The following is a 22,353-nucleotide window of genomic DNA, read 5'->3' as shown; positions in this document are numbered from 1 at the left end:
TGACCGCGGCGGGGAAACCGGACCGCGCCGCGGAACGCGCTTTGCAAGTACCCTAAACCGAGCGGCACGGGCCTGGCTGCGGGCAGCGTTAGTGCTGCCAGCCCCTTCCAGGCCAGAACCACAGAGCGAACTCCGGCCAGCAAACGCCCCCTGGTAGCGCCCCGGGCGAGCGGCCCCTACCTAGCGAAATCACGGTGCTTGCCGTGCAGTGTCTGGTCGCCTTTCCGTCAAACCTCGCGTTGCCCATCACGGGACTCCACTCACCTGTGGCAAAGGGAGGATCCTCCGAATCCTTACCGGAGAGCGGCGTCGCTGCGGGCAGACCTGCAAGGCGGGAGGGGAACGTGGTGTGACCTTGCTGGGAGAGCTGGGTTTGCTCGGGAAAGCAGCAGCGGGGCTGGCCTCCGTGAGGTCACCAGCACAGCTCCGCATGGATGTAACTGCTGCCCCGTTTCGATGAGCACGGTGCTTTGATTCTCTCAGGCTAACACGTTTGAGGTGCATGGATAGAAAACACCCAGAACACCCATTGGACCTGCTCTCAGAGCAACAAGCCAGATTTTTATTCCTGATGTGTCACTCTGTGTGTGTTCTGCCAGCAGACATGCAAGAAGCATGTGGCACACGTGTCGTTGTCTCCCTCAGCCATCACCCCTGGGGTCTCTGGCAGCCCTGGCCAGCATGGTGCAGATCTAGGCACCAGGCTTGTGGCTGGCTACAGCATGACCAGGGAATGTTTTGGCTTCACCCTACATGAGGTTTCCACAGGACTTTCTCACTTCATCTCCGTTATGGTGATTCCCTGGCAACTGCACCCAAAGGCTCCCTGAAGCCCCACACCAGGTTTCTTGCCTCAGGTGACCGCCTGGTTTTTCTAGGTCCCTCTAGCTCTGGCTCTGCTGCTGTCCGGTGGGGCTCCAACCCAGCTACCCCCAGCTGAGCACCTGCGCCTGGGGGACACCAGTGGCTAGCACTGCTGGAGTCTCCCTCTCTGGAGACATTCAAAACCCACCTGGATGCATTGCTGTGTAACCTGTTTTAGGTGGCCCTGCCTTGGCAGAGGGGTTGGCCTAGATGATCTCCAGAGGTCCCTTCCAAACCTAATGATTCTGTGATTCTGTGACAGGGGGTATCATTTCTATCCCACCTGCAAAGAGGATCTGCAGCCCAAAAGGAGCATCAAGTGGATTTGTCTTGCTCACCTTCTCTGTCACTCACAGAGTGCCAGGGTGAAAGTGGCCCTTCCCCTGCAGCCTAGGTCACTTACCTGCAGTCACTGGCTGGGGTGTACTGCCTCGGGGGGTGAACAGGCGTCTGGTGTGTTGGCCTGTCCCAGGGCTGGGCTGCTGTGTGACTGGGGACCCTGCAGGAGACACTGGTCAACTGGCCATGTCCCCTGCTCTCTGTTAGCAGAACAAGTCAGGTAAGAGCAAGACATGCCACGGGTGGGAGCCAGACTCCTATCCTGCACAGTTCTGGTCCCAGAGGAACACAGGGGACATTGTCCTGATCCCTGCCATAATCAGGCACACTCTGAAGCAGGAAGGATATCAGTCTGTGGTTTCCACTCTGGGAAAGTGATTAGGACACAGTTAATATTTAGCATTACATGGCTGATCCTGCTATGAAAGAGGAAACTCCCAGTGTCAGTCTTCTGCAGTGAAGATGAGGAACTCTATCCTGGGGACTCACCTGTCACCATCAGCTCAACAGCATCGCTCTGCTGCACAGCCCCGGCCCCAACCCTGTTTTCCGCCTCGCAGTAGTACTTCCCGGTGTCGGAGGGCTGCAGGCTGTCCCACGCCAGCTCAGCCTGGCTGCTCAGGAGCAGGGCTTCCCCTCCTGGGGTGCCCCTGAACCAGCGGTAGCTGATGGGGGGGGACCCAGTGGCCACACAGGTCAGGCTGGTCCTGGCTCCTGCTGGGACTGTCAGCCCCAGCTCGCCGGCCCTGATGATGGGCTTGGTTGCTGCAACTGGAAGACAAAGCAGACGGTGTGAAAGGTTATTCTTACCAGCCCCTGCTTCACCTTCTGGCTCTGTGGATTAGACTGGCTACACAAGAGCAGGGCTTTACTGCTGGACTTACCTTTGGCAACTTTAACCATAGTGGTCATCTCCCTTGTGACCATGCTGTTATTTTTAGCCCTCCAGATGACTTGACAGGTGTAGTGTCCTCTGTCGGGGATTTCAAGGTTCTCAATTAGGAGTGAGACATCCCCTGGACTGTGCTTTGGGACACTGACTCGATTTCGGAACCGAGACAGCAGGACATGGTCACCGGAATTATCCCTCCGAAAGATGGTGGAGGTGCTCTGATCTCTCTCCATGCTCCAGATGAGCGTTTGTTGTGTGAAACCATCTGAGGGCATGTAGATACATGGTAAAGTGACAGATCCCATCCATGTGCCCTGGACCTGGTGGACACCAGTCAGATCCAGGAGGGCTGCAGGCAACAAGAGTTGAAGGGAAGAAGTAAGAATGCAGCAGAAGAGGAGAGTACCCTTTGGATTAGGTGGGAATCACCAGGCGTTGGAAGCTAGCACAAGGTCATGGCTGTAGACCACAGCCAGCTGAACCAGGGCCTGTCCCGACTTCACTGAGCATAGGGAAGTGAACAGTTGCTTTGACCTTACGGCTATTTTTATTGTTTCCCTCTGGATGCTTGCCCATTCTCAGTTCCTTCTCAGAGAGCAATTGAGAGCAATTCTGAGAAGCACAAATCCTGCCCCTGGTGGCAGCATCACACCTGCCGTCTTCACAAGACCTTAAGGAGCATCTCTTTATTCCTGCTCTCTAGTTTCAGCCTTTACATCTTGCTCCTGCTGCTTGGCTTTCTTCTTACACTTGCACATGATGAGTCAAAGAGCAAAAACTTCCCCCCACTGACATGGGATGGTCTGACAACACAACTTTCAATGCTGACTTCTACCTTCTATATGGAAGGAAGGATGAACAAAGCAACTTTACTGCTTTACTGCAGTTAACAATGAATGCAGCATGTTTGCATTCATTAACAGCACTAGTTCTTTATACAACTTCCGTGGTGCTCACAGGACCCAGCACTATAGCTGTGCAGGGAGAAGCACTTCTCTGTGCAACAGCCTGTCCCAGAGCTGACAGGAGCTGCCAGTTGGAGGAAGACAAGCACCTGTGGATCTGTATCCACGGGGACAGCCAAGTGAGTTGCTGGGGCTGAGCATGGTGGCACCTTGTTTCTGACATGGAGCTTTGGTATTCCTTTACCAGATGACTTAGAGAGGGCAGGCACAGCTCCATTCTTCAAATCTCACATCGTAGTAAAAGACAATTCCTTGATGTATCAGTTTTTAAAGATCTTCCAATTCTCCTCTTCCTCTTTTCACAAACTCCCATCAAGAAAAACTAAGAAAGGTGTAACCTGTTAGGAAAGCTGCTCAAAAATACCCTCAAGGTATTTGGGGCACTTGAGTTCAAATATGTTTGCTATTCTTTGTGTTCATCTGGACACAGTTCTGTTTAAACATCTCTCCACTGCTGTTTTGCATTGCTGTGTGCCATGAAAAAGCTGCCAGCATCCACTGATTCCCTGCGGAGCAGCTGCACTCTGTATATGACCAGTTTCAACATCAGCAGGGATGACTCCAAAGGAAAGCTGATTGGAAGGGAGAAACTCAGCAAAATAAAACCCCCTGAGACAGCACTTTTAAAAGAAGGTCCTCCCAGTGACACTTCTTAAGCTGGGATGTAGTCTTCAAGACAAACAATGTCAGTTCTCCCAACAGAAGGAAATAGACCTGGGCCATACAAAAACCTGAAGGGCTGTGTTAGAGATTATAAGGCCAATCAGAGAGATTTGTATTATCTGTAATGCACGATAATGGAAAAAACCCCAAACCCCTGAACTCATATTCTGGCCCATTTTCTAGAGTAACTGAGGACCTTCCTAGCCTGGTAGCATGGAAGTATCATGCAGGCAGGAGCCTTTAGGGATCTACTCTGAAGTACTGGACCTGGAACAGGAATGATGAACCAAACCCAATCTTTTTGCTTTAGCCTTAGAGAACTTCAGATCTGACCTAGATTACTTGGCTCACATCTGCTTCATCCAAACAAGCACCCTGCCAAGTACTCAAACAGACACAGGAAAAGAGGGGGTAAGTTTTGTGGTACCTGGCTCATTCTCCCAACCTTTCCAGCTGTCTACCCACTGAGACCACAGCTCCTCTGGGAATTGCTCTTTTTAAGCATCAAAGTACCTGAATTGAGTTGGACTTGGCTCACCTCTACCCATACCCTCTTGTCCCACTCCCCTTTTTCCCTGCTCCTCAGAAAGACACTGGTTATATTCAGCTTCATTAACTCAGAGTAAGTCACTTCAGAGGCAGATCCCAGAAATCTGCTAAGCTGTTTTTTTATGACAAAATGGGGAACACGCTTCAACCTCTTTTTCTTAATGTCAGGAGCAATTCCGTGCTTCTGTACACAACTTGCTAAAGCACCTTTCTCCTGTTTCCCAAAATCTTCCTCTGCCAGTGTCAGTGCCATATATGCCTCATGTGCATAGGATTCAAAGCAAAGATTCCAGTATCACCTTTGAGTCTAATGCACTTAAAGAGTCAGAAGATCAGGAGATGATCAGAGAGGTATCATGTGTGTGCCCACACCTAGTATCACAGTTACAGCTCTTCTTCCCAGGATCATGCTAGCAGAACAATAGTAATGAATTATTAAATTATAGGAGAATACATATTCCAGCTTCCAAAAGACTGCTTTGGAAGCTGACACACCAGAGCAGGTCCTCTCCAAGAGTCCTGAGCAATCCTGTTTTGTTCTTCCTTTGGGACATGGGAGCTGTACCCAATACTGCCCCATTGGTCTACTCTTAAAAGCACCTTCTTGTATCTGATACCAAAGGACACTCTTGTGAATTCTCAGGCTCTGTTTTTCACACAAGAAACTAACAACTTCCCACAGTTGATCATTTTTAAAAATTGAGACATTGTAACTCAAAAGATCTTCCCTATCCTGTTAGTGCTCTGATTTTTGTTCTTACACATTGAAGCATGTACTCACCGTTGCAGGTGACGAAAGCCATCACAAACACCACTATTTGCACAGCTTCTCCCATTCTCCCAGAACCACAGGTCTGTCCACCTTTCCTTGCACTTTGTGAGAGACCCCACACTCCTGGGACAGAATGCAAGTGAAGAACACTTCCCTTTCTTCTGCCCTTTGTCATCTAGGATCCTCTTTCTGAAGTATCACGAGTCCATTTCACTGCTGACTTGGGTGAAGGGTAGAGGATAGACAAAGACTATAAGGACCTTTCCAGTTCCATTTCATATTCCCCTGTCCCCATCCACTTCTCTTACCATTTTTCCTATTTTCCTGACTAGTGGTCTTTATAGAATCATGAAATGGTTTTGGGTTGGAAAGGACCTTAAAGGTCCTCTAATTACAAACCCCTACCATGATCAGGGACACCTTTCACTAGATCAGCTTGCTCAAAGCCCCATTCAGCCTGGGCTTGAACTCTTTCAGAGATGGGGTATCCACAGCTTCTTTGGGCAACATGACTATTAGCAGATGAACTTTAATCCAGGAGACATTCTGGGTGTGCTCTGTAGGTGTACCTTTAAAGGTACATGAAAAAGTTATCAATACGTGTTATGTGCAGGATTAGTATGTGTCTGATGATTATTACCAAAAAGAGAAGGAATTACAGAAGATAAGAAACATGTATTAAAGCAAATATACTGATGCAGTGAATTCTGTTACAGGCTTTTAATCATTTGCTAAAGCAGATGTTTGGCATTTATTCAATAGATGTGCTTTAGCATATAATTTTAGCAACTGCACCAGAAGAATATTATCTTTGAGCAGGAGGCAGATGCATCCAAAATACAGGACACATTTTTGGTTGGAGCTGGGAGGGAAAGGTAATTGGTGCAGTTTTGCCACAGCTGCATCCCATCATGACAGATACCTCTTTGCTTTAGCTGAAGTGTTTACGTTGCAGCTGAGCTCAGACCATTCTCTGGAAGTGCTGCGATTTGTCAGCGATGGCTTTTTCCCTCTCTGAAGAGGGCAATGAAAACCGGAGACTATCTTCATTTGCCAAAAGTCAGTAAACTGATGAGAACTGTGCAGGTCTCGTTTCGGTGTTTGGGTGGAGGCATGCACACACTTGGGTGGCTTGCTGAATGTGATTTCAGCTGAGCTCTCTTATTGCTGCTGTAAAACTTGCCTCTGGCAAGTATGGACAGCCTGGAGCAAAAAGCTGAATGTCACGTGGTAAGACCTGGTGCAACAAACTCATGTTGGGTTCCAGGCTAAGAGCTACCACCAGTTGTCATCCTGCTGAGGAAGACAATGAAGGCAGCAGCACAACCCTTCTTGCAGAGCATGTCCTTGCTGGTATGGTGGAAACTTGATTTTTGCTGCCTTTTCTTCTTGGCTTTTTTGTTGAAGCTACTGGTGTGGTACCTGTTCATACTGTCTGTACCCCATCTGCCACCAAGAAGCCAATAGCTATATTCGAGTCCTGCCTAAAAGCAAATGAACAAAAAAGCACTTGTTAAAACTGAAGCGATGTCACTGAAAGAGTGAATGGGTCCATTTTCAGAGAGATGATATAAAACCAACCTTTTACGCACCCCGGCCATGACTGGTGATAGAAGCTTGTCCCAACAAACTACTTCTCCTACACAAAAGAAGCTGAATTTTGGGGAACATGCCCTGGAACAAGCTGAAAACCCAAGCTGAAACTGCTGATATGACTACTTTCTGAACCGGACATGCAAGGCTTCCTGAAGCGGTAAGTCTACAGGATTAAAAAAATGACTATTTAGCTAAAAGAAACATGAAGAATTCTAGTTCCTCAAACATGATGTACATGACGTCTTTCTCTCCCTAGTACAGAGATGTGGCTGCTAGTTTTTTCAGCCCATTTCTTTCTTAACAGAGGGGCTCCTCATGGTTTTTCATCAGAACATGTGAAGAAAAAGCCTTTAATGTCTCAGATACTATGGTTAGTTACCTGGTTTATCATAATAAAGTATGTCTCGGCTTTGGGTTGAATGTACTGCTTTCTCGCTGTAGCCCTTCCTCCTGCAGGACCCCACCTTTCTTCCACAATACTGGACATGACACACTTCCGAGCATCGCAACTTGGGCGAAGTGACCAGTATGACTCGTTGTTCTGCAATTTCTGCTGCTGCATCTCAGGCTAATTAAAGGCAACACAGTAAAGTCCCCATTTCCCCAAAAATGAGCACAGATGGGACTGCAGATAGTACTCTTAGGCACCAGCTCTGCAGAGCCTGCATCTTATGTTCATGTTTTGACAAAGTATGCCAGAGGCTAGAGGAGTTTGCTACAGTTTTCCTGGTGATGAGACTTGTAGCCTGCAATGGGGTGAAATCCAGTACCAGGCTTTGAGCAAACCACCACAGTGTAAGTAACTGAAGAAGAAAGGCCTCAAAATCCTCTTTTTGAACCATCTGCACTCAGGGGAAAAATAAAAACAAACCCCAAAAAAACCACAACAGGCAATTTTTACTGCAAGTCTTGAGACATTCTTATTTGGTCCAGCCATGGCCAGCTCACAGGCCTGATTAAACAGAAGAGGGAAGAACTCATGATGCCGGTTGTGTTGCTGTTTTGTTCATACAGAGCGCAGCTCTCTCCTGAAAAGCCAAATCTACTGGTCTGGATGGCTGTACCCACCCCAGCACTTACAGAAAGGACAAACTCTTCTCCTCATTCCTCAAGCAGCACGTCACATGTACCTCTCTGCTCAGATGTTCGCCCTGTTTGGACTTTGGAGCTCTGCTTATTGTTGCCATAAAACTTGCGGCAGCAGGTTCTTTTCTGCTTCCCAGTTGCTCTGTGTAGCACTGAAGCCTCATATTCCCATTGCGGTAAGTTTGTTTCTGGGATGGAGCTCAAGACGGGTGGGCTGCTTTCCAGTAACAAGGACATTCCCTTCCCAACCTCTCCCTACCAAACACATGCACACAAACACAGTTTTAAAACCCCCTTTTTAAAGAATGAGACCATTACTGCAGGGCACCAAAAACTGCAACCTCATCTAGAACTGAGAGATTATGAAAACATTCGTTTCCCAGAACATTTCAACACTGTTTTTTTGTCATCACACTAACACACTATCCAGTCATGATTTATCCGTTGCTCTCTGAAAAACCCTTTAGTGATAATTGTGTGCCTTGTAGTACTATTGCAGAGTGCTCACCTTCCTCCTTAGGAAGAAAGACTGTCAGACTTCAATGTCTTTTTATACTCTTCATAACAGAAATTGTTTTCTTTCACATCCAAAAGTCTCATTGGCTCTGAACCTCAAATAGGACTAGCAGCAACTCTTGTACCTTCCATTTCCTAAACTGTGGCTGATTACAGCCTGCAATCACCATCTAACACACCATCCAACACACCATCCAAAACATTCCCCAAACTGCAGCAGATTCACAATAATTCCTCTGCTTTCAAATTATGTTCCTAAGAGCATAATTCCTGAGCACTCACAGATGTTCATGCACACTCACTCTTCCTGGCAAAATAAAGTAGTATAACAAAATCTACTAACTTTACAGTCCTGAAGTTTAATGGTTTTCATTTGCTTCTCCACATCTACAATAAGCTGTATGTACATCTTGACAACTTTTTTCCAAGACATCATCACCAACAAAAGCTGCTGTTTGTTCACTTTCCATTTTGAAATCAAGGTTTCCTAGCCCTTGTTTTTTAAGCACATTCTTAAAGAGAAGTAAAACTGGTACAGGAAATTCAGGGAGAAAAATACAAAGTCACTCATAAGTACCTGTAAAGTGTGCCTTGTGGTTTGTGAATTTTGGTGAACTTCTATGTCAGTCCATCCTCTAATTTCTCAGTGGACCTCTGTGTACTTTGACTTTTCACAGGACTGGATGAGTAGCATTTTGTCCCACACTTCTGTATTGTGTAAAAGTACTTTTCCTCTTCCTTTAAAAAGTGCTACTAGATAATTTTAGCCAACATTTCCTTCCTTTTATCTTTGGGGAAACCAGAAACAAATACTCTCTATTCATCTTCTCCACACAGGTCATGATGAGTAAGCTTTGCTCATTTTGCCTCATTCTTCTCTTTTTTCCAAGTTGAAAAAGTGCAACACATTTGCACAGAAGTGGTTTCATGCCACTAATCATCATTAATTATCATTCTCAGTAACTTTTCTAGCTCTGTTAAACCCTTTCAAGACAAGAGACCTATACACATGCATAAGGTGGAAGCATTCCATGAGTTTTTACGTTATCACAGTCCTGTTTTCTATTGTGTTGTAATGCTTTTCCTAATAGCACTCGGTACTTTCTTGGACTGCTGGTGAATTTTGAGCTGATGCTTGCAGGGAGTTGCAGATGCAGATGTTTCCCAAGTGTGAACAGCAAATCTGGGGGCCCGTTAATCCTGTATCCAGGGTAGAGCGTTATCGCCAGTATCACCCTTACCCTTCAGGTTGCTCCTTTTGTTTTACATCCATCTGCATGGCTTTTAATCTGATGTGGTATTGCCCAATTACTATAAAAGGTTCTCTCATAAATCTGCTGCATCCATGTTATAGATTTACTCAGATTAGTAGAAATTATGAACAACTAAACTTTTCAGCTCCCTACTTGCCCTTTCTTTCCTAAGCCAGGAGAAAAGTACTTCATGAGCATTTATTGAGGAGCTGCAGTTGTGAGTGCTCGCTGACATTTTAAAGATGAGCCTGTCAGAGAAAAATATTCATATCAAAATACTTTAGGCATGTGTAAACAGTCCTACTCACAAACTTAGGAAAAGCATCTAATTTCTTTTGGATATTAAACATCCATTAAAAGAGAGACTCGAGAAGATGGGCTCAGGATGTACCTTTTGCAGTATCAGAATCGCCCAAGCTGTTCAGTGCCAAAGCTATAGAAAGTGTGCCTGCATTTTACTGCAGATGATGCAGAAAGGTGAATTGAGCACAGAACAGTGCTTTTTGTACTCCTAGGGTGGTTGGGTTCTTGGTTTTATCCTGTCCTTAATCTGTCTTTCAGTGTTTCTTTAAGAGCTATCTCACACTTAAGACATTCTACCATCCATGCAACACTCAGGCAGGTGGGAGAAGAAATGCCAGTCCCCAGGCCAGTCTCATTCTCTCATTGTGCACTTCTTACCCAAAGATGATGGGGATGTTGAGCTGCTCTTGGTGCTGGTTCTACTCCTACCACATGAAGGCTGTAAATGCAGATCCTTTTTGTATTGCAAAGCACTGAGTTTAGTCCAGTGCTCTTGACCTGGGATCTGCATACCCTGTCTTTCAATGGGCTTTCTTCTACAGAGGTGGTAGAAAGGAAACAAAAAAGGCAAAATCAAAAGATCTGTACAGCAGTTTGTAACTGAAGTTCCCGAAGAGCTTTGCGTTTTCATTACAGAAATTGTTAAGGCTCCACAAGTCATGAAGGAGCAAAAACTGCTTGTCCAACCTATTTTTTCAGAGGGCAAGGTGAACAGGAAGATATGTTTTGCCTGGATGAAAGTGCTCTTCAGGACTGCTTACATGTAGCAATAAGTTGGTTCTCACGCAGTGTCCCCTACTTCATATTCAGATTCCATGGTGTTTCCAGCACAGTCATAGTCATTCTTTTTCATACTTATTTCTTCAGATCTTTTGTCTTTCACAGGCTCCACCACATAGTTGTTCTCAGTGGAGGAGATGGGTTCCTCATAAACTGTACTTTCACACCTTGAAGCAGCTGCTGCTCTCAAGTTATGGCTGAAATCAAAACATAGTATGAAAGAAGAGTTGCAACCAAAGTAGTTGAAGCATTTCCCCACCCCCAAGATTTTGGCTGAGGAACTGAATGCAGCCCACATCCACCATGTGGCTTACGATATCTAATATCTTTAAAACAGAGGTAAATCCTCTGAGGAAAAATGCCATCACACCATGTGTTCAGTTGCTCAGGGTTCGACTGCTACTTAAAATGCTGGGGAAGCACAGCACTCGGGTGAACAGTGCTGGCATGTTCTACCATGGCACTCAAGTCATCAGCACTTTGATTTATATCTACATAAGTGGTTCTCCTTGCATGTTTTAACTGAATTATTAAGCTTCTCAGTACAGCTTCCATGGGTTACAAGCAGATCAGGATGTTGAAACCCGAGTTTAGAAATAGCTATAACTTCCTGCCAAAGCTGCAACTAAAAGAGGCAGGTTCAGCCAAGGATATTTCAAGGATAAATCAAAGTCTAATCCGTGCATCAGGAGCCTTAGCTCTCTAAGAAGGGGAATTCCTGTTATTTGCTTTTGGAAAAACACTGGGGATTCATCATTGGCAGTGATCTTCAATAGGCCTCATCTGGCTGGATGAAGAGTTAATAAACAGCTGTTGCTCATTTTTATGATCCTAATATTGCAAAGGAAAAGATCTTTCTTCCTATATTATTTGCTGATGTGAAAAGTCCACAGATCATCTGTACAGTGTACTACTAACATTGAACGTCTTAATCCGTATTGCTTAAGAGGCTTTTCATCTTGACAGCTAACCAGCACCTTTTTTTTATTTCCCCTTCTCTGATACAGTCCCCAAAGTCTCACCAATATGTCAGATAAAGGGTTATACTCACAATTGTACTTCATAGGTCTGAGCTGGAAAAGAATAATCAGAAATGTGTGTCAATAATTTGCATTTATAGTCTCGAAAATAAATTCTACTATGTCTTTTCTTGGTATAAGAAAGCAACTTCTGAAGACAGAATAAAAATAGGAACCTTAGTGCTAGGTGGGTGATGACTCCTATTCCCAGGATCCAGTCCAAGAAAACGAAAACAACCCATATCCCAGCTGTAGCACAACTGAGTCACAACAACCGGCCCAGCGTTAAAGTTTAGAAACTGAAAGTTTCCAGTTCCCACAGTTTCGCTATTAGAATTGCTCAGTAAAGAACAATTTAGGAAGAGGTTATTCTAGATTCCTTAAAAAAGAAAAAAAGGCAAAAAAAGTATGTGATAATAATGATTATTAATTGGTAGCATGGAGTTGTAGAAAGGTAATTAAAGACACAAAGGGATAAGTAGAAAAATATGGCCATCAGTATTAAAAAATCCCAAACCAAAACCTCAGTGTGTCCTCTGTACACTGCTAGTGCTTCAGCGAGCAAGGGGACTCTCAGCATTTCTGTGCTAGTATTAGCACAGAAAAGACAGAATCATTCAGTAAATATGTTCTACATCTGAAGACTAGAAAGGAAATGAATTCTTACTGAATACGGAGAATTAATGATGAGATCTTTTCCTCCAGGTACTAAGGGAAATAAATACTGAACAGCAGCTGGTGCAAACAGGTATTTTAAAGTAGCAGGACAAGCTTAACTTGCTACTGGATACCTTGAAAGATCTGATCGCCAAACTCAGTTTAGCAGGTTGGTTTGAGAGTCATGGGATGTCTGTGGGGACCAGAGAGAAGGAACCATCCCAAAGTAATCAAGGCAGAGGGCAGCATGACAGAGAAGATGAACACTGCAGGATGGCCCAGAGAAGCAGAGACTGAGATCCCCCTCAGAACCAGTATGGCATGAGCATGGCAGAGGCTGCTTCATCACCATGACAGCCCTTTCTGCAGCTCCCAGCGGTTTGGGAGCACCAGGGTGATGCTGCTCACTGGGCTCCTCTCCAGCTGCAGCAACTGGATTTCCCTGAGGACAAGGGGCTTCTCCACCTCTTTAGAACTTCCACCCCCCATTTTGATCCATGCACAATGTGATCAACTACCTGTATGATGCAGATGCCAGAGCTGCTACTGGAAGCTGTGAGCACAGTACCAGTCCCAGCCCAAAAAAGTGCTTAAAGGTAAAACCAAGCTGGGCAGGCACAATACATTGAAGTTTTCCAGAACATTCTACTCACCATCTTTGGGCTTTCTAATGCGAATGATAAGAAAGATGACAAGCAAAACCGCAGCAGCACACACCACCACAATCAGGATGACCAGGAACAGGGACAGGTGAGTTGTCTGCACATCTAGAACAATACAGCAAAAGACTTTCAAACTGAGAAGCCCTCCTGGGTCGTGGTAGCAGAAGCAGTTACATGATGCTAACCACTTCCCCAAGGCCAACAGCAGCCAGCCCTGTCATGGGGCTTGTCCCCATCCTGACAGCACCTTGCTCCCGTGGCTCTGAATAAGTGTGGCTGAGCCAGCCCGACTCACTGTGCATGCATCTCCCAGAGACTGTGGGCATACAGCCAGCCAAAAGAGGCTCACCAGGGCTGTGAGTTGGGCAGAATAGTTGCTCTATATGTCATGAAATAAAAGGTTTCAGCTTTTCATTCAAGCATATTGTTCAGTTGTATTTGGAATGTGTTTAAGCCTGCCATGTCATAGCAAAGTTGAGGAGGTATAGCAAATATGCTTGAGTTGCACACTGAGGCTTTTCTGCTGTTCCAGCTTTGACACTCAAAGGAAAGATTGAAATGACTACTGTTAGGGAGCACAGCAACAACTCTGTTTGCTCCAACTATAAAAGCTCCAGCCCCTCCCTTAAAAACACCCAGAGTCTTTGAAGGAGTCACCCTAAAACACCTAGATCCCTTGAGAACAGCTGTTAATACAATTTGCAGCCAAAAGGCAAACCACTAATTTTGAGGCTTGAGGTACAGACTATGCTTGGCCTGTTCGGGTCCCTAATCTCATTCTTAGCTTTGTTTTGCTCTCCACTTACTTTGAGCTGTATAATTCTTTTCTGGATATCCCACATCATTCTCGAAAGTCACTACTGTAACGGGAGGATCTGCAAAACAAACAGGAGCAAAGGCTCACAGTGTATCTCCAATCCTAATTTTAGCACCAGAAGACCTGGGATTATTGTTAGAGGATCCAAAAGAGAATGTCTCCATCACCTTTACAAGGCTGTGAAAACAGGCAAACTCTAGAAATGAGTACAATATATACACTGTCATATAGAGAGAGTATATACAGTACTACTATACTCACTGGATGGATACTACGTACACTATATATACTATGTATACGCAAACTATATATATATTGGATATACACACATACATATATGTATGTCTATATACATATACGTCATGTAATAGTAGTGGAGTCTAAGAGATTACTGAGGTACCTCTGATCACCAGTTCTGTTTGGTTTTTTTCTGCAAGAATAGTCAGCAGCTGTCAACATCTTCCCTTAGCTTCTGGTCACTGTTGTGTAACTGGTGGGGCGTTATAAATTCAAATGAAACATAACCCCATGTTGTGGTTTAAGCCCAGCCGGTAACTGGGAACCACGCAGCCGCTCATTCACTCCCCCACTTTTTCTTCCCCCCGCTCCCAGAGGGATGGGGAGGAGAATCAGAGGAATGTAACTCCCACGGGTTGAGATAACAGCTCTCCAGTAACTAAGGTATAATACAAACCACTACTGCTACCAATAATAATGATAAGGGAAATAACGAGGGGAGAGGATACAACCACTCCCCCCCCGCCGACCGATACCCAGCCCGACCCGAGCAGCGATCTGGGCCTTCCGGGTGACTCCCCCCAGTTTCTATACTGGGCATGATGTGCTGTGGTATGGAATACCCCTTTGGCCAGTTTGGGGCAGTGTCCTGTCTTCGCTTCCTCCCGGCTTCCCCTCCTCCCTGGCAGAGCATGAGACTGAGAAAGTCCTTGGTTTGAGTAAAGATTACTGAGCAACAACAAAAGCCATCGGTGTTATCAGCGTTGTTCCCAGGCTGAAAGTCAAAAACACAGCACTGCCCCAGCTACTAAGAAGGAGAAAAATGACTGCTGTAGCTGAACCCAGGACACCCCAAAACACAAAGTTTCCCCAAGCAGACCTACTCTAGACCAGGTCTGAATTCCCACATCCCACAAAACCAAACTGGGAATCACCAGCCCTCCCCTCGAAACAACTGCCCTTGGTAAGGTAGATTGTTCCCAGTCAGGTCTGAAGCAGCTTTTGCATCACTTGGATTTGCCACTAGAGATACAAGCTCTGCCTCCCACTGCAGCAGCTTTTACTCAAGACTAGAAAACAAGTAAAAAAGCCCTTTGAAAAAAGAACAGAACCCAGAATATCCTGTATAGTCTAAAAGATGGGAAGTGATATTTCTACCTGTACTAAGACACATACAGAGTCTCTTTTGCAGAGACACAACCTCCCACACTTCAGAAAAGAGAAGTTCCTTCGAAGAGGAGGGGGGAAATCAAATAAAGGAAATAAACAAGGATAGAAACCAGAGCCAATGATAAGTGCTTCAGAGCACGGAAGGATGAGGCTTTTTGTACTTTCTTCTTTCAGGGAATGGAAGCAGGAACATTGTTCCATTCCAGAAGGAATACAGATGTTTTCCATCCAGCTGTGGCTCTGGGGACTCACCTGTCACCATCAGCTCAACAGCATCGCTCTGCTGCACAGCCCCGGCCCCAACCCTGTTTTCCGCCTCGCAGTAGTACTTCCCGGTGTCGGAGGGCTGCAGGCTGTCCCACGCCAGCTCAGCCTGGCTGCTCAGGAGCAGGGCTTCCCCTCCTGGGGTGCCCCTGAACCAGCGGTAGCTGATGGGGGGGGACCCAGTGGCCACACAGGTCAGGCTGGTCCTGGCTCCTGCTGGGACTGTCAGCCCCAGCTCGCCGGCCCTGATGATGGGCTTGGTTGCTGCAACTGGAAGACAAAGCAGATGGTGCCCAGGTCATGCTGGTCCTAGTTGTGGTGGGGAAGGTCCCCCTTGTCATGATAGTTCTTGCTCTGGCTTTGGGTGCTTTCCCAGGAGGAAGAGAGGCATGGGTCTCACGTCACCTCTCTGCACAGGTTAAGCTTGGCTTAGCTGTGCCTGTACCAGCTACATTACCCATTGCATCTCCTACACAAATGGTGTTGATGACATCTCCATCACTCTATAAATCACCACTGCGCAGGCAAAGGGAGATCAGACACATGAAGTCTAGTCAAAGAAAAGCAATGCAATATTCCAGGGAGTTCTCCTTTGGTGCATATCCCTTGGAAGCATTGAGCCATCGGATACAGGTAGAGCTGGGGCAAATTCATAAGGAAGAAGCTACAAATCCTCCTCCAGCCCCCAAAACTCAGGGTGTCATATTGTGGGCAAAATTTCTCTCTCTGACCTATTTGCTGGTTCTTGCCAGACTCTAACACCGCTCAGCAAAATGCTCCTGCATCAGAAGCAAGTGGTCGCTGCCTACGTGGTCTAAGTCAGTTCCTAACAGACTTCTTGAGCCAAGCTTTCCACTCCTGCACAGCTTCCTCCTTGAATTTACCTTTAACAATCTCCAGTTCAGTGGTGATCTCTCTTACTACCAGGCTGCTATTGCTGTCCCTCCAGGTGACCTGGCAAATGTAGGTTCCCTTGTCAGACATCTCCAGGTTCAGGATTTGGAGAGACACATTCCCTGGTACGTCCTTCAGGACGCTGACCCTGTCCCTGTACTCAGACAGGAGAACATGGTCGCCAGAGTCATCCCTCCGAAAGATGGTGACAGAGCTCTGGTGACGGACCACCATCCACTTGAGTATTTGTTGTACAAAGTCCTTCACAGGCACATAGGCACATGGCAAGGTGGTAGATTCCTTCCATACACCTTCAATCTTATGGTGGCCAGTCAGGTTCAGAAAAGCTGCAGAAAGAATGGAGAAAGAACATTTTAAGAGAAAAAGCAATCAACATGAAGGCAGCTCCTGGGTGATGAAGCAGCAATGAGAGCATCAGCAAGTGGAACCCTCCAAATCAAAAGGATGGGCAGCCAGTGTAGATGATGGGTTAACAGAAAGCAGCATGGCATGAGGAAGGCAGAGGCATGCCAGACGTGGTTTGGCTCTCATACTCTGCCTGGTGCCTATCTGCAAGCAAGCGAACACCTGCAAGCAAGTGAACAGGATCAGAATTAGCAGAAGACTTGGACCTGAAGGAAGGTGCTTGTCTCAAGCCGCAGTTGCCCAGCTCAAGGTCACAGCTGGCGTCTGCACCCACCACCCAACGTCACTCTTGGGGCTTTCCTGGGAAGCACCATACGTTAACAGTAACCCACAGCTTTTATGGCTTTTCCTCCTCCACTGTGCATTTATTCTCCTAAAAGACACTGCTTTTTCAGACTGAATTTAAGCAACTTAGGAAAAGGCTCAACGAAGACTAAAACTCACTAAATTTTACTGTAAGAATGAGGCCTGTTGCCTTTGTTCCAGTACATTTTTGTCACTCTCTGGGCTGAACCTGTGCTTCTTTACCCTTTTCTCCTGGTTTCTGAACCTCCCCTTTCCTGGGAACAAGCACTACCCAGACCCTTTGTGCTGAGCTGCTTGCTATGCTCTGGGAAATAACCATCACAACATATATGGCATCTGTGTACTCTAAGTACACAGGCAGCGTTTCCAAAGCCATCACACAGCACTGCACCCTGCAGCCACTGGATTTGAAACAAGCGAACACCAAGCCAGCAGTATGCAAAGATGTCGGCTTTGTTTCCATATTTCTATTCCCCAAACAGAACCATCCCTGCACAAACACACGCAGACACACCAGTGCCAGGGAAGGAGCATCCTGAGCAGGAGACCTTTCTGTAGACTCACCATTACAGAAGAGAAGAGGACTCATAAGCACGGCTGCTCTCACCAACATTTCCATCCCTCCCTGGGCAGCAGCTTCTCCCCCTCAAGTAGAACAGAGCTGCTCTCTCCAAGCCAGGGGGTAAATCAAGAACACTTCCCTGCCTTTGCTCACTTTGTCATCAAGAACCCAGGGCAGCTGTTGATGGTTTTTCCTTCCTCTTTTTCAGAGAAAAAAAAGTGCATCTCAGTGGTGACCTTTAGAGGTGTGAACAGAACAGAAGTCCTAAGGGAGGGAGGAAAGAGGAAAGTCGAAGAGTTACTTCTATTTCATATTTCCTGCTGAGTATGCTTTCTTCTCCTTCTGTTTTTTAATTCCACTTAAAAAGAGTTTCATGTTTCTTCCCTTTTTCTCCTTGCTTTGATTTCTAAATAATAAGCTTTAACATGCATGTTACCAACAACGAGAGTACGTGAGAGAGCACCCTTAAGGAACTAAACAACCAAGGACCTTACAACTCATTTTCTTACCAGCTTTTCTGCTAAGGTCAGCACTATGCTTTAAATCAAGATTCATGAAACAGCCTAAATCTTTACATTACCAGCTGTATGTCCCTTCCAACTGAATCATTCTTTTCCTTATCATTATATTCCATTTACAGGGTGGGGAATTGAAGTATACAAATCCAAACCAAATAAATTGCAAGAGCTGCAGGCACCTGGCTTGACCACCCCACTCTATGTGACAGATTGAACTGCCTTTCTCACAGCTATTTAGTTGCTTGATTGAATTGATTAATTGCATTCAACTAAAAACCTGGATTAGGGCCACCTGCATTTCCCTGTAGACTACTTTGGAAACAGGTAAACAGTTATATGCCTAGACAGGAAAAAAAAAGGAACTTATTAAAGTAGAAAATCTTTGAGACTACGCAATCATGACTTTTTAACTGCAATGAGATGTGTTATTATTAATTCAAAGTAATATTAGTTGTAGTTAATCTGTATTAAGTAATTGAGCACTAGACCTGGCCAGAAGTATCTGTTCTCTACTGAAACGTTATCTTCAAGAGATTTTACATGCCTTATGCTGTCTTCTGCAGCTCCTATTTTCTCTTACACTCTAATGACAGAAATCTCTGCTGCTTCATTGTATTCAGCCAAATTGATATAAGCACTTTGCTATTGTTACATCCAAATTCAATATCCAATCCTCAAAGTGCAAGTACCCAGAACAACTAAGTGCAGTCAGCAAAATCCTAGACCATATTCTAAAGTACAACCCTCTTTTAATGATAGTGGGACCACGTTTGCACCCGTAGCAGCACAGTACAGGGTAACAGAGCAATCAATGTTGTGTACCTGATTCTGAAGTAGTGGTGGTGTGGGGAAAAAGTATTTCTTGCATGGCTTTGTATGGCTTAAAGACAGCTCCACCTACGTTGTCAATGTAGGCAGCTTCGTTAGGTTGTCCTGTAATTAACATTAAAAACAGGAGATTTGTGTATGCAGTCCTGGGAGCTCTCGTATTATCTTGTTCCTTTTCTTTCAAGGTCTTTCCTTTCATTGAAGTTTCTTACTTTTACATATATTCTTACCTTGGAGTAATTGATAGTTCATTCTGCAAAAAAGGAGTGCTTAGAAATATATATGCATATAGAATTGTGTGTGTGTGGGTTTGACTACTTGTTATTAACATTGATCTAATGCTGACAATGTTATGTGTATGAGGTTTAATTTGGTTCTTATCAGGTTATAGCATTTTGATCTCTGTTTCCCTGAAGCTGGTGATTTTACTACATGCAATTTTCATGCCTTTATTTGGTCAGAAAATCTTTATATCCTTGGTGTTGTTGATCAGTCACAGCCTAAAGGATCATCCGTTTCATTAATTTCTTTCCATTGACCATATTTGCAGTTATAAGTATAATTAGAAGACATTTAACCAGTTTGAGGTCTAAATGCTTCTGAAAATACCCAACTTGATAAAGCAGAGAAAAAGGTTCAACAGAGATTCAGGTGATTTTGGGACCTGATTTCACATGCTCCTCCCTTGTGCCCTGTATTCCTCCCTGTTCTGCTGACACGCAGGGTACGCCACAAAATGACCACACACTAGCTGTGTAATATGTACAGTTTATTAAACAAGCACGCTAATGCAGATTGGGTATATATCTCTATATATACAGTAAATAAGCGCAATGAAGCAAATCAGAGATCTATATATAGAGAATAACTATAGAGGAAAATTAGCAATGTATCAAATCATTAAGAAGAAATACATCATCAAATAAATCATCATTCAGACCCACACTTCAAGCTGGGAAGCCCCGTTGCAGCCAGTGCAGGAGTCTCAGGTAGTTGGGAAAATTCCTATGCATTGTGTCCACCCACAGGTGAGGCTTTGGTTTTGGCCACAAGATGGTCCTGCTTTTATACCCTTAAAAAACCAACTGGCTTTTTGCCAGATCTGTACTTATTTGCTAGTGGGGCCATGCGCTTTCTAATGATTTCACTTTTGTTCACGCTGAGAACGTCGTCCAGGCACCCTGGTGCAGCCACGTATGAAGGTCATAGAACAGCTGCACATCTGTTTTCCTGCCTCTTTTCAACAGTCGTGATGAACATAAACATATACACTCTACTGAATACACTTTAACCAAAACCCCCCATTCTTTGTTATTTCTCAGTCATGAGAGGGGATCAACTCTCAGCTGGGTTCCCATCCATTACATTCCCTCAGAAATTTTCCATGACATGCAACTCCGATCTGCAGTCGCTGGGATGGGGAGAAGCAGGAAAAGCTTGCGTGGGTCACAGTGTTCACATACTTCTTGGCTCAAAAAAGGATGAGAAAATAACACGTTAAGTTCAAATTAGCGAAACTCCTTTCTGGAGAATATGGCTGGCTGGACAGGAGGGCAGAAGCTTCAACTGACTCAGACTATGTCATAAGATAACCTAACTTTAGCAGGGTATGTACCAACCAGGAAGCTAAAACTCAAACTGCTGACAAAACCAGGATGTGTAGATGTTTATATATTTATTTATACATTTCTATTTACATTTACCTGTTTGGCTGGGGGGACAGTGGCAGGAAGGATTTCTTGTCCTTTATATGATGCAGGTACAGACACCTGTATGCTAAGATGATCCTTGGTAGTAATCTTTTGCTTCTGCTTTGGGAAACTAGGATAACAGATACTACTTTTCAAAACAGCAATCTTGTTTTAGGAGACAGCAAAATATTTTGAGCAGGGACGGGATGAGGCAGCATCATACAGTCCAGGAGAGACAGATCTTGTGTTCTGGGAAGCTCTGTGTTAACAAGCACACAGCAATATGAGATAAAAAATGGATGGCTTGTCTGACATGGTCTGTGTGGGGAGGGCTAGTCTGGAACAGTGTGAAAAATAATTATGAAAGGAGCATCTGAGGGGCACTTTTCACTTTCTTTTACTGTGGTTGCCATGCCTGAATGTGTTCTGTAAATCCTTAGCTCATGGAAGTCAAGGAAAACCAACCTTCCCAGCCACGGGACACTAAAATCGAGAAGTAGAAGCAGCAGCTGTGTGTGTTCATGTTGGAGGAAGGAAACTTGCATTATAGTGAAGCAACTGTGGGCGTGGGTAACACCAAGTTGTTACACATCAAGTTGCAGTCCCAACCAGCACTCTGTTGTGCATGGAGGGCTTGGTGATCCTCTGTCATCCACCCACTGTGGATGCCGACAGGCTTGGCCACCTCCTTTGTAACAGGGAAGTCTGTCCATACACCAGTGATGCTGCCACTGCTGTGCCCGTGCCCTTATCTTGAAGTGGAGCAGCAAGTTTTCATTGGAACATCCTTTTTTCTTGGCAGTGGAAATGATAAATAGAGTTCTTCCAGGAAAATCCTAAGATTTCCTATGCTAAGATTATCTATGCTGTTCCCTGTTTCCTTCTTGTTTTATCTCCAGTAAACACTGTTTTAATCAATACCTGATGGAGCTGAGGGCCTTTCTCACTTATGAATCCATTAAGCACACTTGCACTGGTGCACTACATCTGGTGTACCTGGCAGAGCCCCACTGAGAAATGGCTCTTTGGGAAAGGATAGCAAGGCAAGGATGGGGTGGGTGCCTGGCTATGGACGACACTTGTGCAGTCCTTGGGCTGAGCAACCACTGCATGACCTGGCAAACTGGGTAAGAGTAATCCAGGTGCCCCCTCCCAGCTGAAATATTAACCTTGTCTCCAAAAGGAAAAGGCAAGTGAAGGGTTGTGAAAAAACCCCGTCAGAATTTACATTCTAGTTGGTTGTTACTAACATGCTTTACGAAGAGTGCTGGGAAGTTCTGATCAGGCAGAGAGTTATGAAAGACTGAGATACAGTAAGAGCTGCCCTGGGTACACCAGCAACAAGAACTGACGAAAGAGCCAAGGGCTGCTCTGCTGGCAGGGGGCTACAGCAGGTACAAGGCTAATGCTGCGATCCTGCAACACGGAACCCCAAGTTTTGAACAAGCAACAGGGACCCTGGACAACCTCTCACAGTGCCTATGTGTGAAGTAACACCCAGAGAGAATTGCAGACCATGGCTGAAACTTACTGGCAAAAACCAGGGGAGAAGCTAGGGCCATGGCTCTAGAATAGAATTGCTGGTTTCAGTAATCGTGTCTTTTTTTTAACAAATTTGTAAGTAATAGAATGAATCTAGAAATCAGAATAGAAATAACATTAAAGGAAGAAGCCATAGACAAGTATTAGAAGATGCTCAGACCTGTCTGATAACCACCTTTATC

At 45.2% G+C, this 22,353-nt stretch overlaps 2 protein-coding genes across 2 annotated transcripts; both read right to left on the bottom strand.

Annotated features, from left to right (window-relative positions):
- Positions 1-264: 264 nt before the first annotated feature.
- On the bottom strand, positions 265-5,108 carry LOC104401212 (V-set and immunoglobulin domain-containing protein 4-like; the record flags this gene model as incomplete). The annotated part of the gene is made up of 4 exons (XM_010017280.1): positions 5,054-5,108; positions 2,088-2,444; positions 1,693-1,974; positions 265-324 (listed from the first exon to the last, which is right to left on the bottom strand). Coding segments are annotated over exons 1-4 (754 nt in total), but the record flags the coding sequence as incomplete, so codon positions are not given.
- A 362-nt stretch (positions 5,109-5,470) lies between these two features.
- LOC104401383 (V-set and immunoglobulin domain-containing protein 4-like) lies at positions 5,471-22,191 on the bottom strand. Its single transcript, XM_010017279.1, has 10 exons — positions 22,161-22,191; positions 16,289-16,645; positions 15,393-15,674; positions 13,723-13,791; positions 12,908-13,021; positions 11,630-11,651; positions 10,598-10,775; positions 7,020-7,208; positions 6,324-6,528; positions 5,471-5,613 (listed from the first exon to the last, which is right to left on the bottom strand). Exons 1-10 carry the CDS (start codon positions 22,189-22,191, stop codon positions 5,471-5,473), a joined length of 1,590 nt encoding a protein of 529 aa, XP_010015581.1.
- Between the last annotated feature and the right edge of the window lie 162 nt (positions 22,192-22,353).

The sequence above is a fragment of the Nestor notabilis genome, unplaced genomic scaffold, assembly GCF_000696875.1.
Source record: "Nestor notabilis isolate BGI_N333 unplaced genomic scaffold, ASM69687v1 scaffold13786, whole genome shotgun sequence".
Classification (NCBI taxonomy): Eukaryota; Metazoa; Chordata; class Aves; order Psittaciformes; family Psittacidae; genus Nestor; species Nestor notabilis.
The sequence above is the reverse complement of the archived record's forward strand: the minus strand, read 5'-3'. Positions and strand labels throughout refer to the sequence as shown.